General features: G+C 36.7%; 1 protein-coding gene and 1 pseudogene across 1 annotated transcript in view; one reads left to right on the top strand and one right to left on the bottom strand.

Moving 5' to 3' along the window:
* Positions 1–26053, bottom strand: part of DYM (dymeclin) — a 600877-nt gene that overhangs the window by 437201 nt on the left and 137623 nt on the right. The window contains exons 7-8 of the mRNA XM_044664772.1: positions 16892–17017; positions 10994–11136 (exon numbers count right to left, since the gene is read on the bottom strand). Of these exons, the coding sequence (XP_044520707.1) occupies positions 10994–11136; positions 16892–17017 (269 nt within the window). The remainder of the gene's footprint in view (positions 1–10993; positions 11137–16891; positions 17018–26053) is intronic.
* On the top strand, positions 9470–9861 carry LOC123232550 (annotated as a pseudogene).

The raw sequence follows: 26053 nt of genomic DNA, 5'->3' as shown, positions 1-26053 counted from the left end.
ATTTATAAAATTAAAAATCATTGTCTTTTTTAATTGTCCAAAAAAAAAAATAACAACAATAAGAGCACTTTGAAGGAAACAGTTAAATGGTGAATGTGGCACCTCAATCCTTAAACTTAGTGATCTGGATAAACTAAAAAAGCTTGGTGCAAAAAAATAATCATTTTAACATCAATTTTCTACTTGCAAGCAATTCTAGGGGGAAAGCCTTTTAGGTTTAAGAGATTAGTTTGAGTCTTTGAAGAATCAGATATCAAAATGGAATTTTTTTATGGTTTCTTAAGTTCTTTGATGATAGGAGAAAGAATCTCATATGGCCTATCTGAAGGACTGTACTTTTTACAAAGAGCAAAAGACGAAAAGCTTCTCAAAGTACCTTGATGAAATCTGCAAGGGAGAAATTAAGAGAGGATGGCCTCCTTGGCAAAGGCTTCTGGCTGCAGACCAGGTTGCTAATCAGTAGTTGCTCTTTCTAAACCCAATCATAGTCTCTTCTCCTGGGGTGGTGAGCCAACCTGGGAATAGTTTTGGAAATTCTGCCATGGAGTGAATACAAGTTTCTGTTTGTCCAAACTGGAGGAGGAAGACTATGCTCACTTTACAGCTGCAGCAGAAATCATCAGGAGGGCTACAAGAAAAGCATCTATTCACCTTGAAGTGACCACCAATGCCTGTATCAAGTTCCAGCCAGCATTAAACTTGGAAAGAGTTGAGGTGATATTTTCTGTTCTGGATTATATCTGAATTCAAAGGTGTAGGGACACTTTCAGTATGGAAACACCCTCCACCAAGCAAGATAAACAAATGCTAATGTTGACAGTTACAGAAAAAATCTAGAGAATGATAGATGGGGAAACAGAAAGGATTGGATTTTTTTTTTTGGTAAAGCAAAAGGAAGCATCATGGGGAGTTGTTTTTCACCTAGTGTAATAATCTGTGCCAGAGTCAATAGATGGAATCAGAATTGCAGAAATACCAGACAGAAGCTGAAGAATCAAAAGAGTAAAAAAAGTGAATTAGGAGGGCTCTAGAAATGAGGGGGGGGGGGAGGAAGGAACATAAGAGGAATAGAGGGAGAAGAAAGAAAACATAAGCGACTAATTTTCAAATTTTTACTTCAAAGACTGGAAGATAAGTAAAGTTTTTGGAAGTTATTAACTTATGAAGTACTAGGAAGAAATTTAGTATAAAGTAAAAATTAGTCACAGTACTTAGAAGGGCCCTACCTGAGGTCACCTAGTCTAACCTATAGAAAGAAAAGGAGCAACTCTATAAGACTGCCAACAAATGGTCATCTGGCTTTGATTGCCATCACCAGAAATAGTAATGTCAAAAAGAGGAACAAAATCACAGAATTTCAGAAGGGAAATGATCATCTAATCCAACCCATAACCCCCAAATAATCCTTAACAGCAGCATGCATATAGTGATTATTTGGCTTTTGCTTGAGGAACTCCAATAAAGGAGAGTTCCACTACATCCAAAGGAATGCCATTCTATTTTAGAAAGTTCTCACTATTAAGTTTTTCCCAAACACAAAGCCAAAAATTTTCCCTTTTCAGCATCTATCCATTATTTTTAGTTCTACTCTCTGAGGACAAATGGCACATCTACAAGATGATCTTTAAAATAAACACCGATATCATGTCCCTCATGAAGTCTTTTCTTCTCCAGACTAAACCTGAAGTCCCTTCAACCAATCCCCATGTCATAAATTCAAGGCTTTTTACCATTCTGGTCCTCATCTAGTGTTCTGTTTATCTATGTCTTTCATCAAATAACAAAATATTCCAGGATACACTCTGATCAAAATAGGCTACAACATTATATGGAACACATCCAAGATGGTCACTATAAAGACCTTCCATTACCCACTGAACTCAAGTAAAGAGTCATAAAAATCAAAGAATTTTAGAGCTAAAAGAAAATTTACAGATTATCATCTCTGATTTGAATTCCAGCTAAGTTTTGTATGATCTGAAAAAAAGAGAGGGGCACCAGGGATGTAAATGTGTCCTAATGGTTTGTGGGTACACACACTGGGTTGAAGGAGAGACAGGACAAACCAGGATAGGGAGACCAAGAATCAAGAATGGCAGTTGGTCTAACTGTCACTCTGCTCACCCTAGGCCAGGGTCTTTGGAACCAACAGGCAAGGTAAAAGTTTTAAACAGTTTAATTATGAGAAACTAAAAGGATGGGATAGGGGATTCTACACTAAAACCTAAATGGCAAAACCACAGGACAAGGGGAGGACTTGACTTCTCTAATCTTAGTGACTTAAGCAGGCAGGGCTCAAGGAGCAGTTCTGGAGTCACTGGGAAGCTGCTTCAAACCTGGTTCCAGCCAGGCTTGACCAGCACAGCTAATGGGCTGAGGGGTGGCTTTGAGGGTTCTCGCAGTAATCCAAAGATGATCACAGGATGCCAAGAGCCAAGGTGATCCAAGGTACCCAAGTAGAGAGAGTGTGCTTGAGATGCTGTCCACCAGATCACAAACCCCTCCTCCACTTGGTGCAGTTCTGCAGGTCTTGTCCACTTGCTGAAAGCCACCACCACTCAGGATCCCAGGGAATCAGGATGCAGGGTGTCCTTAACTCTGAGATCTCCCAGGGTTAGCAACAGTTTGTGCCAACCACTAATGGAGTCTCTCTCAGAGCACCAGCCCTACCTCCTGCTCCTTCTTTCCATCTTGGAATTCTCCAGCCCTTCCTGCTAGGTCCAACACTATTACTAACTAATCTTCCTCACAACAGCTCAAAGGAATAATAAACTGGAGGAATTCCATGTGAACTGGAAAGACCTCCAGGAATTGATGTAGAGCAAAAGGAGCAGAGTCAGAGAACGTTGTATACAGAGACTGATATACTGTGATAAAATCGAATGTAACGGACTTCTGTAATAGCAGCAATGCAATGACCAAGGACAGTTCTGAGGAACTTATGAAAAAGAATGCTACCCACATTCAGAGGAAGAACTGCAGGAGTGGAAACACAGAAGAAAAGCAACTGCTTGAACACATGGGTTGAGACAGACATGATTAGGGATGTAGACTCGAATCCACACCAATGCAACTATTAACAATTTGGAAATAGGTCTTGATCAATGACACATGTTAAAACCAGTGGAAATGCACATCGGCTATGGGAGAGGGAGGAGGTTGGGGGGGTGAAGGGGAAAGTAAGAGCATGAATCATGTAACCATGTTAACTTTTCTAAAAAATAAAAATTATTAAATGAAAAAAGCAATTGAATTATATTTGCAAGGTTCTATGTCAAATGAGATAATATATAAAATGTTTTGCAAACTTTAAATCACAATAGAAATGATGATAATAAATTTATTAGCTAAAAAAAAAACCTGACTACTTACGGGTTGAAAAGAAGAAAGAAAGTAGAGGCCACACATATGGACAGCTTTTTCTAGGTGTTTTTCTATAAATGTGAGAAGATTCACAGTATGATCATTTTAGAGTGGCCTATGTTCTTTTGGGCAACTTGAAGGAATATAGTTACCCTCAGGGATAAAAATAATTGATGATAACTACAATAATAATGATATAATGGTGGTAATGATGATAACAGCATTTATATGGTGCCTTAAGTTTGCAAAGCACTTTACACATCCTAATTCATTTGATCATTACAAATAGCCCTATGAGATAGGTGGTATTTTTATAGTCATTTTACAGATGAGGAAACAGATGCTAAGAAATGCTAAATGTTTTGCTCAAGGTCACAAAGCTAAGTAATTTTCTGAGGCAGAAGTTGTTCTCTACACTACTCATTGCAAGATCTACCTGGGAAATGGGAGGACTAGATTTTTCAAAACAAAAATGTCTGCTTAGGGCAAGCAGATGAGCTGAGAGAGTTTTTCAGTACTTGAAAGCTGGACAAGATGACCTCTGAGGTCCCTTCCAAATCTATCTCCATGTTCCTATGATCTTGGCTTTCAAAGCAATAACATGTGGTTGAGTTCATTTTTAAACACAAAAAAGGGGAGGAAAAGTTTCCACTACAAAAATTAATTACCATCTTGTTAAACTTTAAGGAGAGGATGTTTTGAGATGAAGTACTGTACAGAGTTTCAGGAAGGAAGAGAGCACTAATGATGCTATGTTATGAGAAACAACAACAAATACAAACAAGACAAGGAGATGAGGTATTTCACTAGACTTGCATCAAACTAGCAGACAAATTCATTAAGAAATTTGGTACAAAGTGATTGAAATGAGTAATTGTGATCTTATAATAAAATTAGCTTCTTTAAGCAACTTACAAATTTACTTTTTGAACAACCTTTAGACAACATGCAATGAAAGTTTGCCTAATCATATCTTGTTCATCTAGTTATCCAACTTAAATATATCCTTTAAAAAAAAAAAAAAGCACAAGAGCAAAGGGAAAAGACAGTCACAGACCAGAATGCTGCTAGCTAATTGTAGAAAAACAGTTTGTTCTCCATTTTCACCTCACCCTGTTCCTATCTTAATTTCCATTCTCCATTCCATTCCCTCCCTACTCACTGCTCCCAATAATAATATGCCACCACAGGTCCTGACTCAGCTTTAGGCAAGGACAGGTATTGTTTTCAGGCTGACCCTCAGCTTTACCATCAAATTCATAGGCTCAGGGTATGCCAATTCTAGGGTGAACCATTGCTCTAGTCCAAGACTGTTACAAAGCCAGCAGCATTGACTAAGGCTGATAACACCAGCATAGCAGAGGGCAAGAAGCACCAGCAACCTGGCCTGTGGAACCTTGCTAAAAGCCAAGAGTGATAAGTAAGGAGCAGTTTGATGGCTCAATAGATAAAGTCAGGCCTGGATACAGGAGGTCCTGAGTTTAAATCTGATCTCAGACACTTTCAACTATGCCTAGCCCCTACCATTCCTCTGCCTTGAAACTAGTATACAACATCAATTCTAAGGCAAAAGTAAGAGTTTTCAGAAAAATAGATAAGGTCCAAATAAGTGGGGAGAGGGGACAGGAACAAGAAGCTATGGGCAAAATGTATATTCATGAAAAGCGGTAATTCAGGGAATTATCCAAACTATCTGCATTCTGAAATAACTTTTTTTAGATTTTCTACTGAACAACTGAAATACAGATCATCAAACACATGGTATAATAATTAAATTTTCAGAGTAAATTCAATGGCTAAGTATTACAAACACAAATTATTAAAAATAAGCTCTGTCATGGAGACAAATATCTGCTAATCTGCTAACCTGCTAGCAAGGATTACTAAAACAGGAAGCCAATGTTAGAAGGAAAAAGCCTAACATCTAAAGGACACAGGAAGCATTAAAAGCAAAAATTTTCAAAAATTCAAGCACATTAAAATAATAGATTAACTACAGAGAATGTAGTACATGTTAAAATGTAAGAAAACATGTGATTCAGCTTCTTATGAAAGTTTTAACCACAAAATTAGCTCAATTTGGCATGGAGAAGAAAACAGTCAAATGAACTGAAAACAGTAATGATAGCTGGCAAGACATCCAACTGGCTTAAATTATGCTGAAGGGTTCTACAGAGATGGGTGTTGGATCTGAACTTATTTTAACATCCTTTTTAATGATCTGAAGAAGGAAATAAATATCACTTTAATTTTACAGATTATGCTGAAACCATAAAGAGTGGAGAAACTGAAATATATTGGCCTGAAAACTTAAGAAAAAGGAAGAAGAAAACACACAAAAACACACACACACACACACACACACACACACACACACACACACACACACAGAATGTTAGGAAATTATCCAAAAGACAATGAAAAGAAAAGAATTAATAAAAAAAAATCAATAACAAGAAAGGCCAACATAAATTAGTGAGTACTACCGCAAATTAGAAACAGGAGCTTGGACTCTGTCCCTCCCTTACCCAACCAAAAGAGGATGCTCCTTCTTTTGACCACCTATAGCACTTCTTGAGAGCATTCATTTCACCAAGTAGAGAAATGCATTGCTTCAGCCACCTAGTAGGTTCTTAAATGTTTACTGTTTGTTGCATTGAAATGGCACATAATAGAAATAGGAAGAACAGTTAGCCAACCCAAGTATTTATAGAATAATTCTATGCTAGAAACAATGCTATTTTTATTTTGTTATTATTTTATTTATTTTGTTTTTGTTTTTATTTTATTTGTTTAAAATATTAATTTTAATCATTCTTTTTTTTTTCAAACCTTATGTTCCTTCTTAGAATCAATACTATGTATTTGTTCCAAGGTAAACAAGTGGGAAGGCTAGGCAATAAGGGTTAAGTGATTTGCCCAATGTCTCAGAGATATGAAGTATCTGAGACCAGATGTGAACCAATACTTCCTGTCTCTAGGCCTAGTTCTCAATCCAATGAGCCACTTCTTAGCATTCATTTTCTTCAAAATTTTTAATTTCAAATTTTCTCTTCTTTAAGCCCCTCCCCCACTCACTGAGAAGGCAGGCAATATATCTTCAATTATACATGAGAAGTCATACAAAACATGTTACTTTATATTTTCCTAGTTTTCTGCTCACTTTACTTTGAATCAGTTCATATCTTCCCAGGTTTTTCTGAAACTACCCCCATTGCCATTTATTGTGCCACAACAGCATTCTATCACAATCATATACCACAACTTCTTCAGAAATTGCCCTACTGGTGGACATCCACCAGTATTTTAATCATAATTAGTATTGATTCAAAGGCAGAAGAGCAATAAGGGCTAGGCAATGGGGGTTAAGTGACTTGCCCAGAGTCGCACAGCTAGGAAGTGTCTGAGGCCAGATTTGAACCTAGCACCTTCTAGGTTCACTAAGCCACCCAGCTGCCCCCTAATTTCCAGTTTTTATCGAAAAGGAAGTTATTTCCTGAGAAATTTATGCTTCATTGTTTATCTTCTCTCTTGTTAGCAAAATGACCTAGAACTTGATTAGATTGAATTTCTAAAAGTTCACAATGTTTTTAATAATTCTGTATTGTTCTTTACCATAAAACCCATGTTTTTACATTAAATATTCTTCCAGTGATGTTTTATGGCTATGAATCATTGAACACCCCAATCTCACTAGAATCCAAATTTTAGGTAATGCAAAAAGAATCAAAATATACATGAGCATTAGCAGGCTGTAGTTTTATTACTAATGATAAATTGAATGAAAGAAGTGGTATAAAAATGTCACATAGGAAATGTTCTCTCCCTCCCTCCCTTTTTCCTTTACTCCCTCCCTCCCTCTGGTCATTCTGTACGATCTTGACCATGTCATCATACAAGAACATTCCATCTATGGTTGTAGAGCCAATGACTGTTTTCTCCTGGTGTTTTGAGTATGATCCTGGAGCACTTGGTTGACTATCTGGCATACTTCTCTCTGGGTACATGACCATGACAATGATCTTTTCATTCATCTGTACATTTCCATTTCTCCTTTAATTTTCTTCTTTGAAGTTCTCCTTTGGTTACATATTATGTCCTAGTTACATCTACTGCAAACCTCTCCTTTGGATGATATTCATTTTCACTTCTTTTGAGACTGTTGCCCTCACACTAGTAGAATATTGGTATTAAAAGAGTGAGTCTTTGTTCCTAGGAGAAGCTTAGGTAATTAAGGGATCTTTAAGGTTTTCTCAAAGCAATCTAGCCTGATCTTCTGTTTAAATTTGGACTTAACGCTTCCATTTGAATCAGCTGTCCTGGATATTCATACTAATTGACAAGCTATATAGGTTGATTACCCAGCTCCATTTCATAATCTGGACTTTGGATATTCTTCTTCAACTGATAAAACAAAATATTATAAATCTTACACTAATGAAATTCTTAGGTCGAGATTGTTGGATATTAGTACTGAAATAGTGGATTGAAATAATGGGTACACTGAGGTGTGTGGATAATACCTCAGTCTCCCTTTAGTGCAGTAAAGCAGTGTGTGCCTTACTACATGGGGCCAGCTGCAACTGTCTTCCAAGCTGGTTTTATAAAAACTACCAGGGTTATTGGTAAATAAGAGATAGGGAGGGAGGATTTAATCTTTTGCAAAGGCAGATCAATTTTACCTTTTAGAAATCTCTTGAATATGTCCATTTCTCTCCTCTGTCCCAGACAACACTTAATGGAGGCCCTCATCACCTAACACCTGGACTACATAATAATAGTGATAAGATTAAAGTGCATGTCTAATCATATCACTCTCCTACTCAATAAACTCCAGTGGCCCTCTATCACTTCCAAGATCAAACAGAAAATCTTCCCTTTGATGTTCAAAGCTCTTCATAACCTAGCCCCCTCCACCATTCCAGTCATCTTATAACTTACACTCACCTCCAACATTTCCTTTGATACTCTGACACTAGTGGACTTCTTGGGGAATTCTTGGAAGATGGCAGCATAGAAGCAGGAAGGCTCCAGACCTCCGTAAAGCCCTTCAGCACCAATCAAGGAAAAAGGGCTCCAAGGGAACAGAAAACCAAATCTGACAACACAACAGAGCTGGGGGATCCTCCAGCTCCAGCTAAACCCAACTTGAAAGTTATTGGAGGGGGGTGGGGGTGGGAGGGGAGAGACGGGGAGCCTGAATTCTTCAAACTCTCGGGTGGTAGGGGAAAGAAAGGAGGAAGATCCCAGATCCCCTCCTCCATCTAATGTGCTGAGTCTCCAGTGGATCCTGGAATCTCTGGTTGGGCTGGGGTACTAGTCCAAGGGAGTGCCTCACTGACACAGCTGTTCCAAACTCAAGGCACTGAATGCAGATAGCAGGGAGGCTGCTGGGGGAGAAACCCAGAGAGGGTGAATATACCCTCCTCCATCTAGTGCTCTCCCCCACCCTTTCTCTTGAAGTTTTGACCTCAGGGCACTTGGAGCAGTGCAGATCTCCAATCAGTACAGCAGACCAGAAGTCTTTAGAGGGCAGGGAAGTTCCAACACCCCTTCCCCACAGACTACAGGGAAAGTAGCCAAATTCACTTCTTTAGCTTTTACCATGGGGGGGGTGGGGGGGGAGAGGGATCTGGCCTCAGGCCCCACTAACCTAATTAATCAACAAAACAGAGAAGAAGCCCTCCCAGGGCTGAATAGCCCAAGCCCACAGATAAAAAAAAAAATGATCAGAATATCAAGATTACAGCTAATTACAGGGGAGAAAGAAGGAAAAAATATGAGTAAACAACAGAAAAAGAAACCACAATAGACAGCTTCTATCCAGAAACTGAACAAAGAGCAAATGGACCAGAAGAGGATAAAGGAACAGCAAGAAAAAAACATAGAAACTTCAAGGAAATGGACACAGGCTTTGGAAGAACTCAAAATTCAATTAACTCAAGAACTCAGAAAACAATCAACAGAGGCTAAAGACAATTGGGAAAAGGAAATACATGATCTAAAACAAGATACTCTGAACTCTGACTCTAGTCCCCATACTGTTCCCCAGTCAAAACACTCCAGCTCTCTTCTCTTCAGCAGCAGAGGTGACACTGAGATCAAAATGAAGTCCCATCCCTTTGTGACCTCTGAGTGAAGCAAACACTGCAAAAGGCATTTCAATGCCTCTTCTCTCAAATGGAGGAAGATTATGTCTTCTCCTTTTTCTAAGGAGCTGAAACAATATCCATTCCATATCAATATGAAAAGATGATGATGTACAGTTTGTTTGAGAAATTATAAAGGTCAGCAAATTGGCTGAGTTAATGGTAAAACTGTCCATGTGAGCATTCATCCCAACAAGGTGGTTATCCAAGGCTAAAACTGGATAGACCAAAAAAAGATCCTTGAATGAAATGCCAAATCTCAACAACAGGAAAGTAAAAAGGTAAATATAAGGAAGAAACTACTGAAAAGAAAAACAAAACCACAGGAGTAAAAATTACATGTCTTTAATTAAATTGCTAGAATTTATGAAATTAAAAAAAAAAAAGGCATTCCAGGTCCTAAATCTAGGCATTTTCACCGATTATTCTCCATACCTAAAATACTCAGCTTAATCTCTGCCTCTTGGTTTCCCTGACTTAACTCAAGTCTTAGCCAAAATCTCATCTTCTATAAGGAAGTCTTTACCAATCCCCTTAATGCTAGTGCCCTCCTGCATTGAGTATTTCTAATTTATACTCTCTGTGTCTCATTTGTACATAGGTATCTGCAAGTTGTCTCCCCCATGATATATCCCCAGGACTTAGCACAATGCCTAGCACATAACAGGTGCTTAATAAGTATTTACTGATTAATTGATTGGCTGATAAAGTCCAAGGCTGCTGACATTCAGCTTTCAGTGAAAAGGTCCTCAGTTTAGGCTAGTGTCTATGTGAGGAAACTAAATACTCAGAATAATAGATTTTTTGCCTAGAATAGTCACATATGACCTATTAGTGATCAATCCAGGCTCCAGAAACAAGTAGCTGTCCGTGCAGCTGTCCTAAGATAAACAGCAAACTTTGTTTTCAAAGAGTAATTTCATTTTTATTAAAGTAATAGTGGTATCTGGCATTTATGTAGCACATTAAAGTTTGCAAAGGGCTTTACCATTATTATCTCATTTGATCTTTACCAAAAAACTGGGAAGTAGGTGCTATAATATCTCTTTTACAAATGAAGCAAACTGAGGCTGGAAGAGGGTAATGGAGTTGCCCAGGATCACACAGCTGATGATGAGGCAGTTTTCAAACTCAAGTCTTTCTGACTCCAGGCCTACCATTTTATCCAATGCACTACCTAACTGCCCTATTAGGTAACTAAACTCATCAAAGGAACAAATTAATTCGTAAATAGTCTTGAAACACTGTATTAGCTATAGGCAAATAACCCATTTATTATTTTAACATTTAGCTAAAATAATAACTAAACTACAACAAAAAAGTAACTTTTATTTTTGAGTACTTCATATTAAAACAGCTTCAGACATAATAAAACTATGAATAATTTCTCAATGAGTATTCTCATATCTAGAGAAAATAACATAAAACAGTATCCACAGATACTGTTATCAGAGTATTCCATAAGTCTTCTAAGAACTTACTTGCTACTCCTGATGCTAGGCCATAAAGTAATCCTCCACCATCTGATTGCTGCTGAAAGATGTGGGTCCCAGGAGGAGGTCTCTTTTCTTGTCTGATGAAGTTATATAATAAGGTCTTCACAAGTCTGCTGGTATAAGGAAGACTGTAAAAAAAGAACATTTCAGCATTTATCCAATTCAAGGGGTTTCTTATAATGAAATAGAAATGAATAACATTATGTTATTAACATTCACATAGGTTAGTTGGTACATTTTGTTTTAAAGCTCAGCTGAGTGAGTCATCTAACAGAAATGCTGAGTCTAAGAATAAGCAATGTAAAGACTCCACAAGAAGAGATTAGAGTACTGTGATAATTAGATTAAGTCTACACTGCCCATCTTTAGATTTAATCACCAAAGGTGAGAACACCTCTAATTCTGGGAGGTCCATAACCCACCTGTGCTAGAGTGGGTGACTAATCAGAATCAACTGACTGCCCCCTAGGCAGTACTATGAGAATCGTCTATTGTGATTGGACATGTAAATTGGAGGTAGATGCAGGAAGTGACTAAAGATGCTATCTTTTAAATATGAGAGTAACTTCCTGTGGAGGTAGTGGGCACTTTGAACTTGGTGTTGAAGGATCTCTGGTGAGACCTCAGACTGCTTCCCTCTGAATTGTCATGCAGGTAAGTTAGGCTGACTCCCTTTCTCCTCCCTAGGTGTTTCTGGAGGCTCTACCCTCAGGGAGACCTCTCTTGCCTCTCTAACTATAAAAGGCCTTGTGGCTAGAAGTCTTGTTTAATTAACCTCTGTGCTCCTCTGCTGGGCCTCTAAATTCTTACCTGGTTTGGCGCTCTGGTCCAGGCCAGAGTTTCTCTCTCTCAATTTCCCTACCTTCAAACTTGGGTCTATTTTATTTTGAAATTGAGTTAATCGATTTCTAGCAATTATACCTTAAATATCTAGTTTTTAACTCTTATAGTACCAGAGACATAAGTTGTCATTTGCCAATTTTTACCACTGACTTTGTATATATTTCTGAGAAATATGTCCTAGGCTTATGGAAAGCAAAAGAAGGGAGAAAGGATATTTTGTTGCTACTGATTTTACTAAAACTTACCAGTAAAATAGCTGATCTAATCATCTCTATTATTTACTTAAAGGTAAATTCACCAGTAGGGGCTCATGAGCAGTAGTTTAAGTGGAATATCCTGAAATCCAGAGGTAGTAGTTGCCCTCTGGGAAACCTAATCCATGAGTAACAGTTGTCAAATACCTCATAGAGGGGTGTTACATTCACTTGTAGGGAGAGGAAATGAAAAATTATAATAAGTAAATCCCTAAACTGCTGGTGATCTAACTCCTTCAAGTCAGGCATAATTTCTTGAATGAATTTTAGGGATAGAAAGTAATTTTTTCAAAGATTAAAGTATAGGCCAGCATACAGAGAACATGCCAGCCTATATCAGCAGAGAAAGTTCCTCACTGAAAGTTCTGAAGATATATATACACACACACAATATGTGTGTGTGTGTGTGTAATATATAACATAATTATATATAAATAATAATCTAAATTAGTATATGTGTGTATATGTGTACATATGCATACACTTACACAAAATTCATCCCCAAACTCTATGGTCTAGCCAATCTAGCCTTCTTGGTGTTCCTTGTAAGCAGTAGTAGTAGTAATAGTAGTAGTAGTAGTAGTAGTAGTAGTAGTAGTAGTAGTAGTAGTAATAATAATAATAATAATAATAATAATAATAATACCTTCCACTAAAAATTATTATCATTATTATTAACTTTTTTATAATGCTTCAAAGTTTTTAAAGTGATGGGGAAAAAATTAAAGAATTCTTGTCATCCAGAAGTTTGCCCTCTATCAAGGAGATATATACACAAATATAGTACTGCATAAATAAAATATATTTAAAGTGAATTTCAAGAATAACAAACCTCAGAGAAGAAAATGTGTACCTGGAAGAATCAGGAAAGGCTTCAAGTAAAAGTTATTACCTGTGCAGAATTTAGAAAGAAATTTTAAGAGGTAGGGATGAGGCAGGAGTATGTTCCAGACACAGGGGCAAGTCATTAAAATGGTATTGGGGGGAGGGGGCAGCTGGGTAGCTCAGTGGATTGAGAGCCAGACCTAGACACAAGAGGTCCTAGATTCAAATCTGGCCTCAGACACTTCCCAGCTGTGTGACCCTGGGCAAGTCACTTGACCCCCATTGTCTAGCCCTTACCACTCTTCTGCCTTAGAACCAATACACAGTATTGACTCCAAGACAGAAGGTAAGGGTTTATTTTAAAAAAAAAAAAAAAAAGAAAAAAGGTATAGGGACAAGAGATGGAGTATTGTGTGTGAGAAATCAATAATGAAATTAGGCAGAACTGCAGAAAAAGTCCTGGACCTGAAGTCAGAAAGGCCAGAGTTCATATATAGCTGAAGCTATTTTTCAAGAAAATCATTTAACCACTGTCACCCTCAGTTCCTCATCCCTAAGCACATGGAGGAAGTAAACTGTAAGAAAACTGGAAAGGTAAGAGGATGCCATATTATGAAGAGATAAAGCCTCAAAAAAGAAGTATATATTTTGCTCTCTTGATCCCTGAAGGGAAGGGGCAGATGAAAATAATCTGTTCCAATCAACATGAAGATGACAAAAGCAGGACCTGTGGAGTGCTTAAGAGTTAGGTTACACTTAGAAGTATACAAAATCATCTTGCCTTTCATCTTGCCACTGGGTTTTGATGATTCTAGAAGAAAGAATGAGGTCTGTGACTTTGTTTAACTTTATCTCACTTAAAGTCAATTTATGCTCAAATCAAAGACATCACCATATAATGTCATTGGTCCTCTTTGAGTACAAAAGACAACAACCAATGGGGAGCCACTGGAGGTGTGACATGGTCAGATCTACACTTTAGGAACACTATCTGGAAAGGTAAGTATAGAGTGGAGTGGGGAGAAACTTGAGGCAGGAAGATCATCCTATAGGCTTCCAAATATCTTGCTAACTGATCTGATAATGCTTTCAAGATTATATTAGCTCTAGCACAGATTTCTTTTTTTTTTTTTTAAACCCTTACCTTACTATGTATTGGCTCCAAGGCAGAAGAGTGGTAAGGGTAGGCAATGGGGGTCAAGTGACTTGCACAGGGTAACACAGCTAGGAAATGTCTGAGGCCAGATTTGAACCTAGGACCTTCCATCTCTAGGCCTGGCTCTCAATCCACTGAACTACCCTGCTGCTCCCCACTGATTTCTTCAATGTGCATTTTTTCTACTCTAGCTCCCCAAATTTTGTTTGATACCATTAATGCCATCATCCCTCTGGTGTCCACTTCCTCAACACCTTGCTATGGGTCAATGGGAACTCCCAGCTGAGACTATAGTAAATGCAGCAGGGCCCTCCTCATGTGGATTCCAATGGTATCCTCAGGAATGGAAGTTCTGGGATTCAGCAAACAAGGTGAGGTTGCAATCCTGCCCCCAAAGGCTGCTTTGTTGATTTTACTGTTTCTGCCCCCAGGGCAGTCCCACATGGGCCTGAGGCCAGGGAAGTCAGAAATTTACCTTCCTAGTTATGTGACTGCCAGTAGGTGTAAGGAAACTGTAGTAGCATATTACCAATAAGGACTTAAAATTTCTTAAATAGTGTATAAATATCAACCAGGAAACTTATGCTCAGAAAAAAAGGTGGGCTAATAATGACAATATTGCACTGAACTCAAAATAATGTTAAAAGATATAGAAGAAACTCCATAGTGAGATCAGGAGGTTCTCTACAAAATAGTTATGAGAAGATATAAAAGAGAATCAACATAAGATAAGAAGGCATGAATAGACTGCAATCTGAACCAGTGGGAAAAGTTTCCACATGGAAGAGATCATGAATCTATGAAGTGTAATGGAAAAAGTGATAAATCTAGAGTTGGAATAGCCAAGTTCAAATGACAACTATGTCATTCACTACCTATGTGATACAGGGCAAGTTGTTTAAAGTCTTTGGGTCTCAGTTCAGCTGCAAGTAAATGAGAGGATTAGACAAAATAAATGGTCTTTACGCTATATATAAATTAATGAGGAACACAAAGAGCATTTGTTTATGTGGAATGTTAATGTATACGTGTGTATACATATATAGAGACAAAGATAGACTGATGAGATAGCAAAAAAAAAGGAGAGAATAAACTGATAAAATTTTAAAATATTCATTCATTTTTAAAATAATAAATTCATCACATATTAAAATAAACTTTTGTGAGAAATAACTATATTTTCAAAAAATTCATGAAAAGAATGTCATTTTTTACATATCTTTAATGTCTGGTTTAAAAGAAGCTAGTTGTATTCTTCTGTCTGTTTCTGCATTCAATCTGTTGCAATATGTTGTTATATGTTGAACTATATAAAGAAAATTTAGCCTCACTCAGATAAGTAGTTGGAAAAGGGAGGAATATTTTAATAGGCAAATAAGGCTATAATGACGAAAATAGTTTTGACTTTGAAATCTCCCTGAAAGAGGCATGGGGACACCAACATATCCATAGACCATTCTTTGAGAACTACTAGACAAGATCTTTAAAAATCATGTTCTAAATCTCTGATCCTATGAAGTAATGACTTAGATATAAATAAAAATATAAAGAAACAATGTTACAAGGTAGAGATTAAAAAGATGAAGTCAGGTAAAATCCACACCCTGAAGTAGTTTACAATCCGGGGGAAATGAGACAGTACAATATATCTACATAAATCTATCAGATAGTTACTAGAATGTAAATTAGAAAATAAATGCAAAAGAAAAGTTTATAAAAAGTGTTATAAGTAACTTAAGGTGAAAGAGATTAATTCCAATGATCATGGACAGTTTTATAGATGGAAAAAGAGTTCAGCAGTGAATGAGAGAAAAAACTTAAAACCAGAAGGGATGGAGCAGGAATAGAATTTATGTCCAGGGGAAAGGGGCAGGATGAAACAAGATACAAAGTCAAAAGGTGGCAGAAAGTAAACATCAGACAAATAGTTCAATTTGGATGGAACGCAGTGAACACGTAAAAGAATGCTATGATATTTAAAGATTAATTTAAGGCATTATTTTGGCAAATGAAGGACTTAAAAGCCAACAAGTAGTTTGGCTCTTCAAAATAACCTTTCTAAAAAAACAACACACATGCAAAAAACACAAAAGAATCAAAGAACAAATCTATCAAAGAATATAAAATTTTTTTTAAGTAATAACCAACTGGAAGTGGAGTGAAGAAGAGTTCTGCCCTCCCTCCACCCAAAAACAAAAAACCTTCCTCCAAACATATCTAGAAAATAAGCCAAATTCAGTGTGGAAAAATCCAAGAAAAAGTAACTCTGAGTTATCTCTCCAGCCGAAGCCAGCACAGAGAAACAGACAAAGAAGCCTCCAGACCCTGGAGATGGGGTCTATCCAGAAGTCCTTTATGGAGCAACCCAGCTCCTAGAGAGAGATTGTACACAAAGGCAATCAGAGTATGTTATAGATCCACACAGGGCAGTATAACAAGAACAGAAGACATTTGGCAACCAAATTTAAAGTCATAGATTCCAAGGTGGACAAAACTGGAACCGAAAGCTAGCTTTCCAGGATGAGAACAATCCACAGGCCCCAGGATCTATACATAGTTCAGAAGCAACCAGAAGTACTGCTGACAAAGATGGTAACAGTAAAAAGAGAATCTGGTTTAGAGGTCGAATAGGCTGGCATTGAGTTTGACAAATATGATATGAGAGAGACGAGAGTGGGAGGCCCAAGTGAAAATGTATATCATGAATGTATGATATGAAATTGTATATAAATACAAAACCAAAGTATTTGTACAACAGAAAGCTAAAAATCATCTAAGACATGCTTCTTTGAGGTTGAAACATACCATCGTCCATGCATCAGGTATTTGTGACTTATGCTGTGTCTTAAAATTTCCTTATGGTAGAGCTGACAGGAAAGGAAAACAACCAGTGTTGATACAGCCTCTAGTGATATTTCATATGTTATATCTCTGTGGAAAGAAGAGATACAAAATATTTATCATTTCAAAGGATTAAGCTCTATTTCTGATTTCTAAAATGAATTGTACATAACAAAAAAATTGAAAGGAATGTTAATGAAAAATGTACGATTTTTCCATAGGAGATAAAAATTTTATATTTATAAAATAAACCTGAAAATCAATATGGAAAAAAGATGAAAGCCATTTTCCAGATTTTACTTAGGTAGCAATTATCTCATCATTTCATTATTTTGAGGTTCAAAATTTCTTTATACTTATTAATAATGTTTTGCTTTGGGAACCCATTCCAATATTTCTAGAACATGTACCTTATTTCCCCAGGTTAATTCCATTTTTATGACTAAGTTAAAAAATAAATAGCAGAACTCAAAAGTTGTTTAAATTTATATAACAAAACAATGATTTTTAGAGATGATAAAAACTTTTAAAAGAAGGACCTAAATTCCAGTTTGAGGCAGTCAGTAGACGCAGAGCTGAGTCACCAATCCGTGGCAGGGGGAGTCCCCAGGTGCTGGCCTATTGGAGCCTACCTGGCTCTTGCCAAAGTTCAAGTCAGAACCACAGGGCAGGGCAGTCTCAGTTGTGCCTGACCTAAACAAGTACAGAGTGAAACCAAAAGCCTAAGGCTAAATTTGAGCTATCAACAGTTTCAGGGGGTGACTGAATAAGGAGAGGGAGGTAGCTTTCAGAACTTCTAGTCTGCAGGCCATCAAACTACCTTGGAAGAGCTGAAACTTGCAGAAACCAGAAAGAAGGGTAAGGATGGCATCAAGGAATAAATAAATAAAGTTTAAGAGAATGCCCTATCCTCCCAGAGAAAATGAAAGTCAATAAAAAAAGACTGAGAAAATAAGCAAACATTAATTTAAAAAAAAAAAAAACCCTTACCATAGAAAATTGTTATAGAGACAAAAAGCAAGGCCCAGATACAGAAGAAAACACTGAAAGCAAAGCAAACACATGCAAAGTCTAAAAGAAAAATATGAATTGAACTCATATTCTGGAAGAGCTCAAAAAGGACTTCAAAAATCAGTTAAGAAAAGCAGAGAAAAACTGGGAAGAGAAATTAAAGCAATGCAAAAAGAAATGGGCCAAATAAAAAAGGAGGCTCAAAAGCTCATGGAAGAAAATAATTCCTTAAAAATTAGATTTGGGCAACTAGAAGCTAATAACTTCATGAGACATCAGAAACAATAAAACAAAATCAAAAGAACATGAAAACAGAAGAAAATGTTAACTATCTCATTGAAAAAACAACTGATCTTGAAAATAGATTCAGGAGAGAAAATTTAAGAATTATTGAGCTACTTGAAAGCCATGATAAAAAAAAAAAAAAACTTAGACATCATAGTACAAGAAATTATCAAAGAAAACTGCCCAGATAGTTTTGAACAAGAGAGTTAAATAAAAAAAAAAAAAATTTAATCCACAGATTACCTCCAGAAAGAAATCTTCAAATGATGACTCCCAAGAATATAACAGCTAAATTCAAGAGCTCCTGAGCCAAGAAGAAAATACTTCAAATAGCCAGAAAGAAATAATTAAAATACCATGAAGCTACAGTCAGGAGTATAAAGAATTCAGCAGTCTCCACAATAAAGGATCAGAAGCCATAGAATATGATAATCCAGAAGGTGAAAGATCTAACTTTACAACCCAGAACCACCTATCTACTAAAACTGAGTATATTCTTTCAGGGTGGGAAATGGTCACTCTATAAAATAGAAGATTTTCAAGCATTCCTGATGAAAATACCAGACCTAAACAGAAAATCTGAAGTCCAAACACAAGACCCAAAAGAAGCCAAAAAAGGTAAATAAGAAAGAGAACATTTAAGGCACTCAATAAGGTCAAACTGTATATTCCTACATGGAAAGAGAATATTTATAATTCTTAAAAATTCTTATTAGTAGTAGAGCAGTTAGAAGAAGTATACATAGACAAAGGGTATGGAACTAAGCTGATCAGAATGATATGACATGCAAAAAAAAAAAATCAAGGGGTGGAAAAGAGAATTATACTGAGAAAAAAGGGGAGAGATGGAATGAGGTAAATTATCTCACCTAAAGAGGCATGAAAAACTATTAAAGTGGAGGGGAGAAAAAGGGTAAGGACAGGCAATGCTTAAACTTTATTCTCATTGTAATTGGCTCAGAGAGGGAATAACAACCATACTCATTGGGATACAGAATCCTATCTTTCCCTATAGAGAAGGAGACGAAAATAAGGGAAGGAGGATGATAATAGAAGGGAAGGTGAAGTTGGGGGATTGGGGAAGAGAATAAAAAAGCAAAACACTGGTGAGGAAGGACAAAATAAAAGGAAAAACAGCAGGATCAAAAGGGGAAATGAGATGGACAGGAATACACAGATGGTAATCATAACTCTGAATGTTACTGGGATGAACTCACCCATAAAACAGGAGTGGATAGCAGAATGCTTTAAAAAAATGAATCCTACTATATGTTTACAAGAAACACACTTGAGGCAGGGTGACACACAGAGTAAAGGTAAGGGACTGGAACAGAATTTATTGTGTATCACCTAAAGTAAAAAAAAGCAGGAGTAGCAATAATAATCTCAGGCAAAGCTAAAGCAAAAATAGATCTTATTAAAAAAGATAAGTAAGGAAATTACCATCTTACTAAAAGGTACTATAAACAATGAAGTAATATCAATACGAAACATATATGCACAAATGGTATATAGCCTCTAAATTTTTAAAGGAGAAATTAAATGAACTTCAGGAGGAAACTGATAGCAAAACTATACTAGTGATCCTATATCTTATGAGTCTATATTATATTATCCTATATCTATGAAACTATGCTTTCAGATCCATATAAAATCAGACCAAAAAAAAAACACATGAAAAAGAAAAAAGCAAAGGAAATGAATGTGAAATCATAGAAAAGTTAGAACTAATAGATTTCTGGGGAAAACTGAATGAAAATAGAAAGGAATAATACCTTCTTTTCAGCAGTACATGTCTCCTACACAAAAACTGTCCATGTGTTAGTACGTAAAACTTCATAACCAAATGCATAAAAGCAGAAGTAATAAATGCATCATTTTCAGAGCATAATGCAATAAAAATTGTGAATAATAAAGCTCCATGAAAATATAAATCAAAAATTAATTGGAGGGGGCAGCTGGGTAGCTCAGTGGAGTGAGAGTCAGGCCTAGAGACAAGAGGTCCTAGGTTCAAACCCGGCCTCAGCCACTTCCCAGCTGTGTGACCCTGGGCAAGTCACTTGACCCCCATTGCCCACCCTTACCAATCTTCCACCTATGAGACAATACACTGAAGTACAAGGGTTAAAAAAAAAAAATTTAATTGGAGATTAAATAATCTAATGCTAAAAAAGGATGGATCAAAGAAAAGGCTATAGAAATAATAATTTTGTTAATGAGAATGACAGTGAGGAGACAACATATCAATAATTATGAAATACAATTGAAGGAGTATTTCGAGGAAATTTTATACCTCTAAGAGCTTACATCAATAAAATAGAGAAAATGCAGGTCAATGAATTGGGTATGCAACTAAAAAAAACTAGAAAAAGAACAAATTAGAAATCCTCATTTAGAAAGAATGCTATCCACATCCAGAGAAAGAACTGTGAGAGTAGAAATACAGAAGAAAAACAACTGTTTGATCACATGGGGATATGATTGGGGATGTAGAATCTAAACAATCACCCTAGTGCAAATACTAATAATATGGAAATAGGTCTTGATCAATGACACATGTAAAACCCAGTGGAATTGCTCGTTGGCTACGGGAAGGTGTTGGGAGGAGGGGAGGAAAAGAACATGATGCATGTAACTACTGAAAAATATTCCAAAATAATTAAATAAATAAATGGACTTTTACAAAATCCTCATTTAAAAACTAAATTGGAAATTCTAAAAATTAAACAAGAAATTAATAAAATTGAAAATAAGAGAACCATCGACGTAATAAAATAAGAGTAGTAGTTGGTTTTGTGGGGGGGGAAAGCAAATAAACTAGAGTGCGGGTTAATTTGATTTAAAAAAGGAAAGAAGATCAAATAATCACTATCAAAAATTAAATGGGTGAACTCACCATCAATGAAGAGGAAATTAAAGCAGTTATTAGGAGTTATTTTGCTCAAGTATATGCCAATAAGTGAATATGGATATGAAACAGATAAATATTACAAAAATACAAATTACTCAGATTAACAAAAGAGGAAATAGAATCCTTAAGTAATCCCATATCAGAAAAATAAATTGAACAAGTCATCAATGAACTCCCTAAGAAAAAACCCCCAGGGTCAGATGAATTCATAAGGGTGGTCTATTTAGCTACAAAGGCCAGAGAAAAAATAGAATAAGTTAGTGGAGATGAAAAGATCAAATAAAGTTGGGAGAGATGCAGGCATGTTTGTAAAGAGTTGAGAATAAGCCCACAAAAAGAGTGAGGTTAAAAGGACAGAGAAAGGATGGAATGAGGTCACTTGAAAGAGTAGAAGAATTGGCCTTGGTAAGGTATAAGACCACTTTGTGATGTAAAACCGAGATGAAAGAGAAGAGAGTAACCAGAAGACAACTGAATTATTAGAGATAAGGAAGTAGGGAGAAGAAGAATTGCACAGCAAATGGCTTTAATTTTTTTCCTGTAAAATATAAGGTGAGGATCTCAGCTGTGAGAGTGTGAGAAGGAAGGCACAGCAAAGAAGGTTAAAGAGAGATGAAAAGGTTTGGAAGAGCCACGGTGGAGAATGAGATAGTAGGATTGCCTAGCAGCATCCTGGTTGAGGTTATACAACATAAATTTGCAGTAGACTCAGAACATTTATGTGATTTTCTCTACCTTTATTCAACATAAAATGTAAAGGAGCAAAGCTAAGAAATGGTAGAAGTGATCTTGGGCTAAGGTTTAGCAGGGGTGTCATATCAGGGACATGAAAAGGGGGATATTGGGATTTGAGAAAGCACAACAGTATAGAGTTAAAATGGTTTACCATGGAATCAAGATAGGGAGAAGTGGAAAGAGTGGTCAGCTCAAGGGATACCCAGGGTGATGACTGAAGCTTCACAAGGTAGATGAAGGGGGATGCAGAGGGAGAGGTGAAAAGCCAATAGAATTTGGTCAGATAAGGGAATTTCAGAACTCTGGAACATGGAGGTGGTAGACTTGTGGATAATGACAAGATCAAAGTTATAATCATCTTTGTGTGTGTCTAGTTTGGGCTGGAAAATACCTCACAGAAAGAAAATAAATTGAGGGTGTTTAACGAGTATATATACATATGCATGTATATATGTATATATGTATATATGTATATATGTTAAAGTCCCCTGGTATAAGAGTAGGGATTGGGGAGGAGAGAAAAATTGTAAGGCAGGTATCAAGCTCATTGAAGAATGAAAAAGAGTTACCTGAGGGTCTATCTATTAACAGCTACCAGGATTTTGGTTGTGTGATAGATAGGAACATTGTGAACCTCAAGTAAGAAAGATTCCTGAATGACCGAGGAAGAGGGGAAACTTTGAAGTTGCAATGGGTAGCAAGAAGTATTCCAATTTCTCTGCCTGGACCATGAGTAATGGAGCAGCCAACACTGGAAAGAGTGCCCAGGGAAGCTGTATCATCCAGAGGAAGTCACATTTCCGTGATAACTAGCAAATAGAAGTAGTTGGAGAAGAAAAGATTTAAGATGAAGGTTGTTGCCCATGGAACAGGCATTTGGAGGGCACCACAGAAGGGCTGGGTGGAGTTAGGTTAAAACTTTAGAGTAAGAGGGAGGAATATAAGAATGAGAATTCAAGTAATAGGGGCTGTAGAATGGGGTTTGGAAATATAGATTCTATAGGAATTCTTAGTCACTGGAATAGGAAGAGTATGACCAAGTGTGAGAATGTTCATCTTTGAGTGGAGGGCACCACTCCTCTACCCTCAAAAGCAAATGAAGTCAAAGGAAACATTGCTCTTCTTTGCAATAGAGGTTCTTCAAATCCAAGATGGTTTACTGGATGTGCAGTAGGAGATAAAAGATGCCCTGTACTGGAAAATAGAAGTTGCTGCTTTGAAGCAAATGGAAAATGCCTACCTGACCCTTAGCAGCCTTCCCTCATAAGACATGCTGAGCACAGCAGAAGACGGAAGGCTCAAGACACTAGCATGCACATCGTATGAGGTCTTCTCACTTTTTGCCTTACAGTCCTTTACCCCACAACTCACTCCCAAGTAATTTTTAATTCAGTGACACTGGCTCCCCTACTTGTTCCAGGAACAAGACATTCTAGCCACCAACTCCAACAATTTTCACTAGATGGAATATATGGAATGTTTTTCCTCCTCATTTCTTTCTCCTTCAAGTCCCAACTGAAATCTTCCCTGCTACAAGAAGCCTAGCCTAGCCCTCTGAATTCTAGTACCTTCTCTCCATTGATTATTTCCAATTTATCCTGTATTTTGTTTTTTTAATACAACAATTTGCATGTTGTCTTTCCCATTACATTGTGAGTTTCTCAAGAACAAGGGCTACTTTTGTCTTTCCTTATATCTATCCTTACCACTTAGCACAGTGACTATGCTCACCCCAAATCCTAAAGTTGTAGTGGCATGAAATGTTTACTGACTATTGATTTATATAATAGATATGGTTAATTTGCTAAAGACTTTCAACTTAATCTGGAGAATGAAGCCATATGTCATCATATGTACATGATACACATCATATATAGCTCAATAGTATTAAACTCAAAGAAAATCAGGCCTGCTGGCCAACAAACAACTTATAAAACCACGAATTAACATTATCTTTGTTGTGCTGTACTTATTACTTACTTTGTTAAACATTTCCCACTTACATTTTATTTTTTTATTTTAATTTTGAATATTTTCCCATAGTTACATGTTTCATGTTCTTTCCCTCTCCCACAAACCCTCCCCCCCATAGCTGATGCACAATTTCACTGGGTTTTACATGTATCATTGATCAAGGCCTAATTCCATATTATTGATAGTTGTACTAGAGTTATCATTTAGCTTCTACCTCCCCAATAATATTCCCATCAACCTAAGTGATCAAACAATTGTTTTACTTCTGTGTTTCTACTTCCACAGTTTTTCCTCTGAGTGTGGCTAGTTTTCTTTTTCATAAGTCCCTCAGCCTTGCTCTGGATCTTTGCATTGCTGCTAGTACAGAAGTCCATTACATTCGATTTTACCGTAGTGTATCTGTCTCTGTGTATAATGTTCCCCTTGGTCTGCTCCTTTCACTCTGCATCAATTCCTGGAGGTCCTTCCAGTTCACATGGAATTCCTCCATTTCATTATTCCTTTGAGCACAATACTATTCCATCACCAGCAGATACCACAATTTGTTCAGCCATTCCCCAACTGAAGGACATTCCCTCATTTTCCAATTTTTTGCCAACACAAAGAGCGCAGCTATAAATATTTTTGTATAAGTCTTTTTCCTTATTATCTCTTTGGGGTATAAACCAAGCAATACTATGGATGGATCAAAAGGCTTTTAAAAGTCTTTTAAAGTACTTTGGGCATAGTTCCAAATTGCCATCCAGAATGGTTGGATGAATTCACAACTCCACCAGCAATGCATTAATGTCTCAATTTTGCCACATCCCCTCCAACATTCACCACTTTCCTTTGCTATTATGTTAGCTAATCTGCTAGGTGTGAGGTGGTACCTCAGAGTTGTTTTGATTTGCATTTCTCTAATTATAAGAGATTTAGAACACTTTTTCATGTGTTTGTTGATGGTTTTGATCTAATGACATTTTAATGAGAACATCTTTGTTCTAGTCACATATCCTATCATCAACATTCAAGTTTTCTAAAAAACTCATTCAATGATGTCCAATGGACATAAATCTTATCTTTATCATTCAGTATTCTATTCTTAAAAAAAAAACTTCTAATAGTCTTTGTCAAGTTTGAATTTTGTGGTATTAATAAAACATCTATTGACAACCAATGACCAACAGGCAGCCAGATACAACTGGGCAGAAACAAAATACTCCCTGATCTTTACAATTTGTCTGAGAGTAAAATAAAGACTATGGACAACATTTCAGATTTGTGAAAATCCAACCCTCCACCAAACAATCCTATCTCTGTCACTGATAAAAGAAAAAAAAATTTTTGAAGCCTTACTTTCCATCTTAGATGCAGTACTGTGTATGGGTTCTAAGGCATAAGAGAGGTAAGGACAAGGCCATGGGGGTTAAGTGACTTGCCCAGGGTCACACAGCTAGGAAGTGTCTGAGGCCACATTTGAACCCAGGACCTCCTGTCTCTGGGCAAGTCACTTAAACCCCATAGCCCTTAACACTCATCTGTCTTGGAAATGATATTTAGCAATGATTGTAAGATAGAAGGTAAGGGTTTAAAAAAAAAAAAAAAAGATGAAGTAGGCCAAAGGGCACTAGGGAGATAAACTGCAAGTATAACTTGATGACAGCCTATGAACTGTGAACCAGAAATGTCACAAAAGCCAACATTAAAAAAATAATAATAATAATATATATATATGTATATATATATATATATATATATATATATATATATATATATATATGGCACGTATAATACAATGGAATTGCTTGTCAGCTCCGGGAGGGGGAGGGAAAAGGGGAGAGAGAGAAAACAAGTCATATAACTATGGGGAAATAGTCTTAATTAAGTATTTCTTAATATGTATGACTGGAAAAGATGGTATCCCAAGGATGTAGTAAGAATGAAATTGAACAGATAGTAGTACCAACAAGAAGTCTTTAGTACTACTAAGATATCAAAAGAATCAGATGAAAATCTCTACCTTACCGGATGGATCTTCTACAAAGAATTTATTAGGAGACATATAAGAATAATTTAGAAAAAAAGAAGCTAAGGGAGGAATGAGCATGTCAAAAATAATTTTAAGCATAGGAACAAAGTACTCTCTAATATGTTACACAATGTCTATCTAAAACCAAGAGCTAACATTATTTGTAATGGAGAAATGTGAAGAATGTCGAAAAACTATC

This window comes from Gracilinanus agilis, chromosome 1 (genome assembly GCF_016433145.1).
Source record: "Gracilinanus agilis isolate LMUSP501 chromosome 1, AgileGrace, whole genome shotgun sequence".
Taxonomy (NCBI): Eukaryota; Metazoa; Chordata; class Mammalia; order Didelphimorphia; family Didelphidae; genus Gracilinanus; species Gracilinanus agilis.
This window is presented reverse-complemented; position numbering and strand designations above follow the sequence as displayed.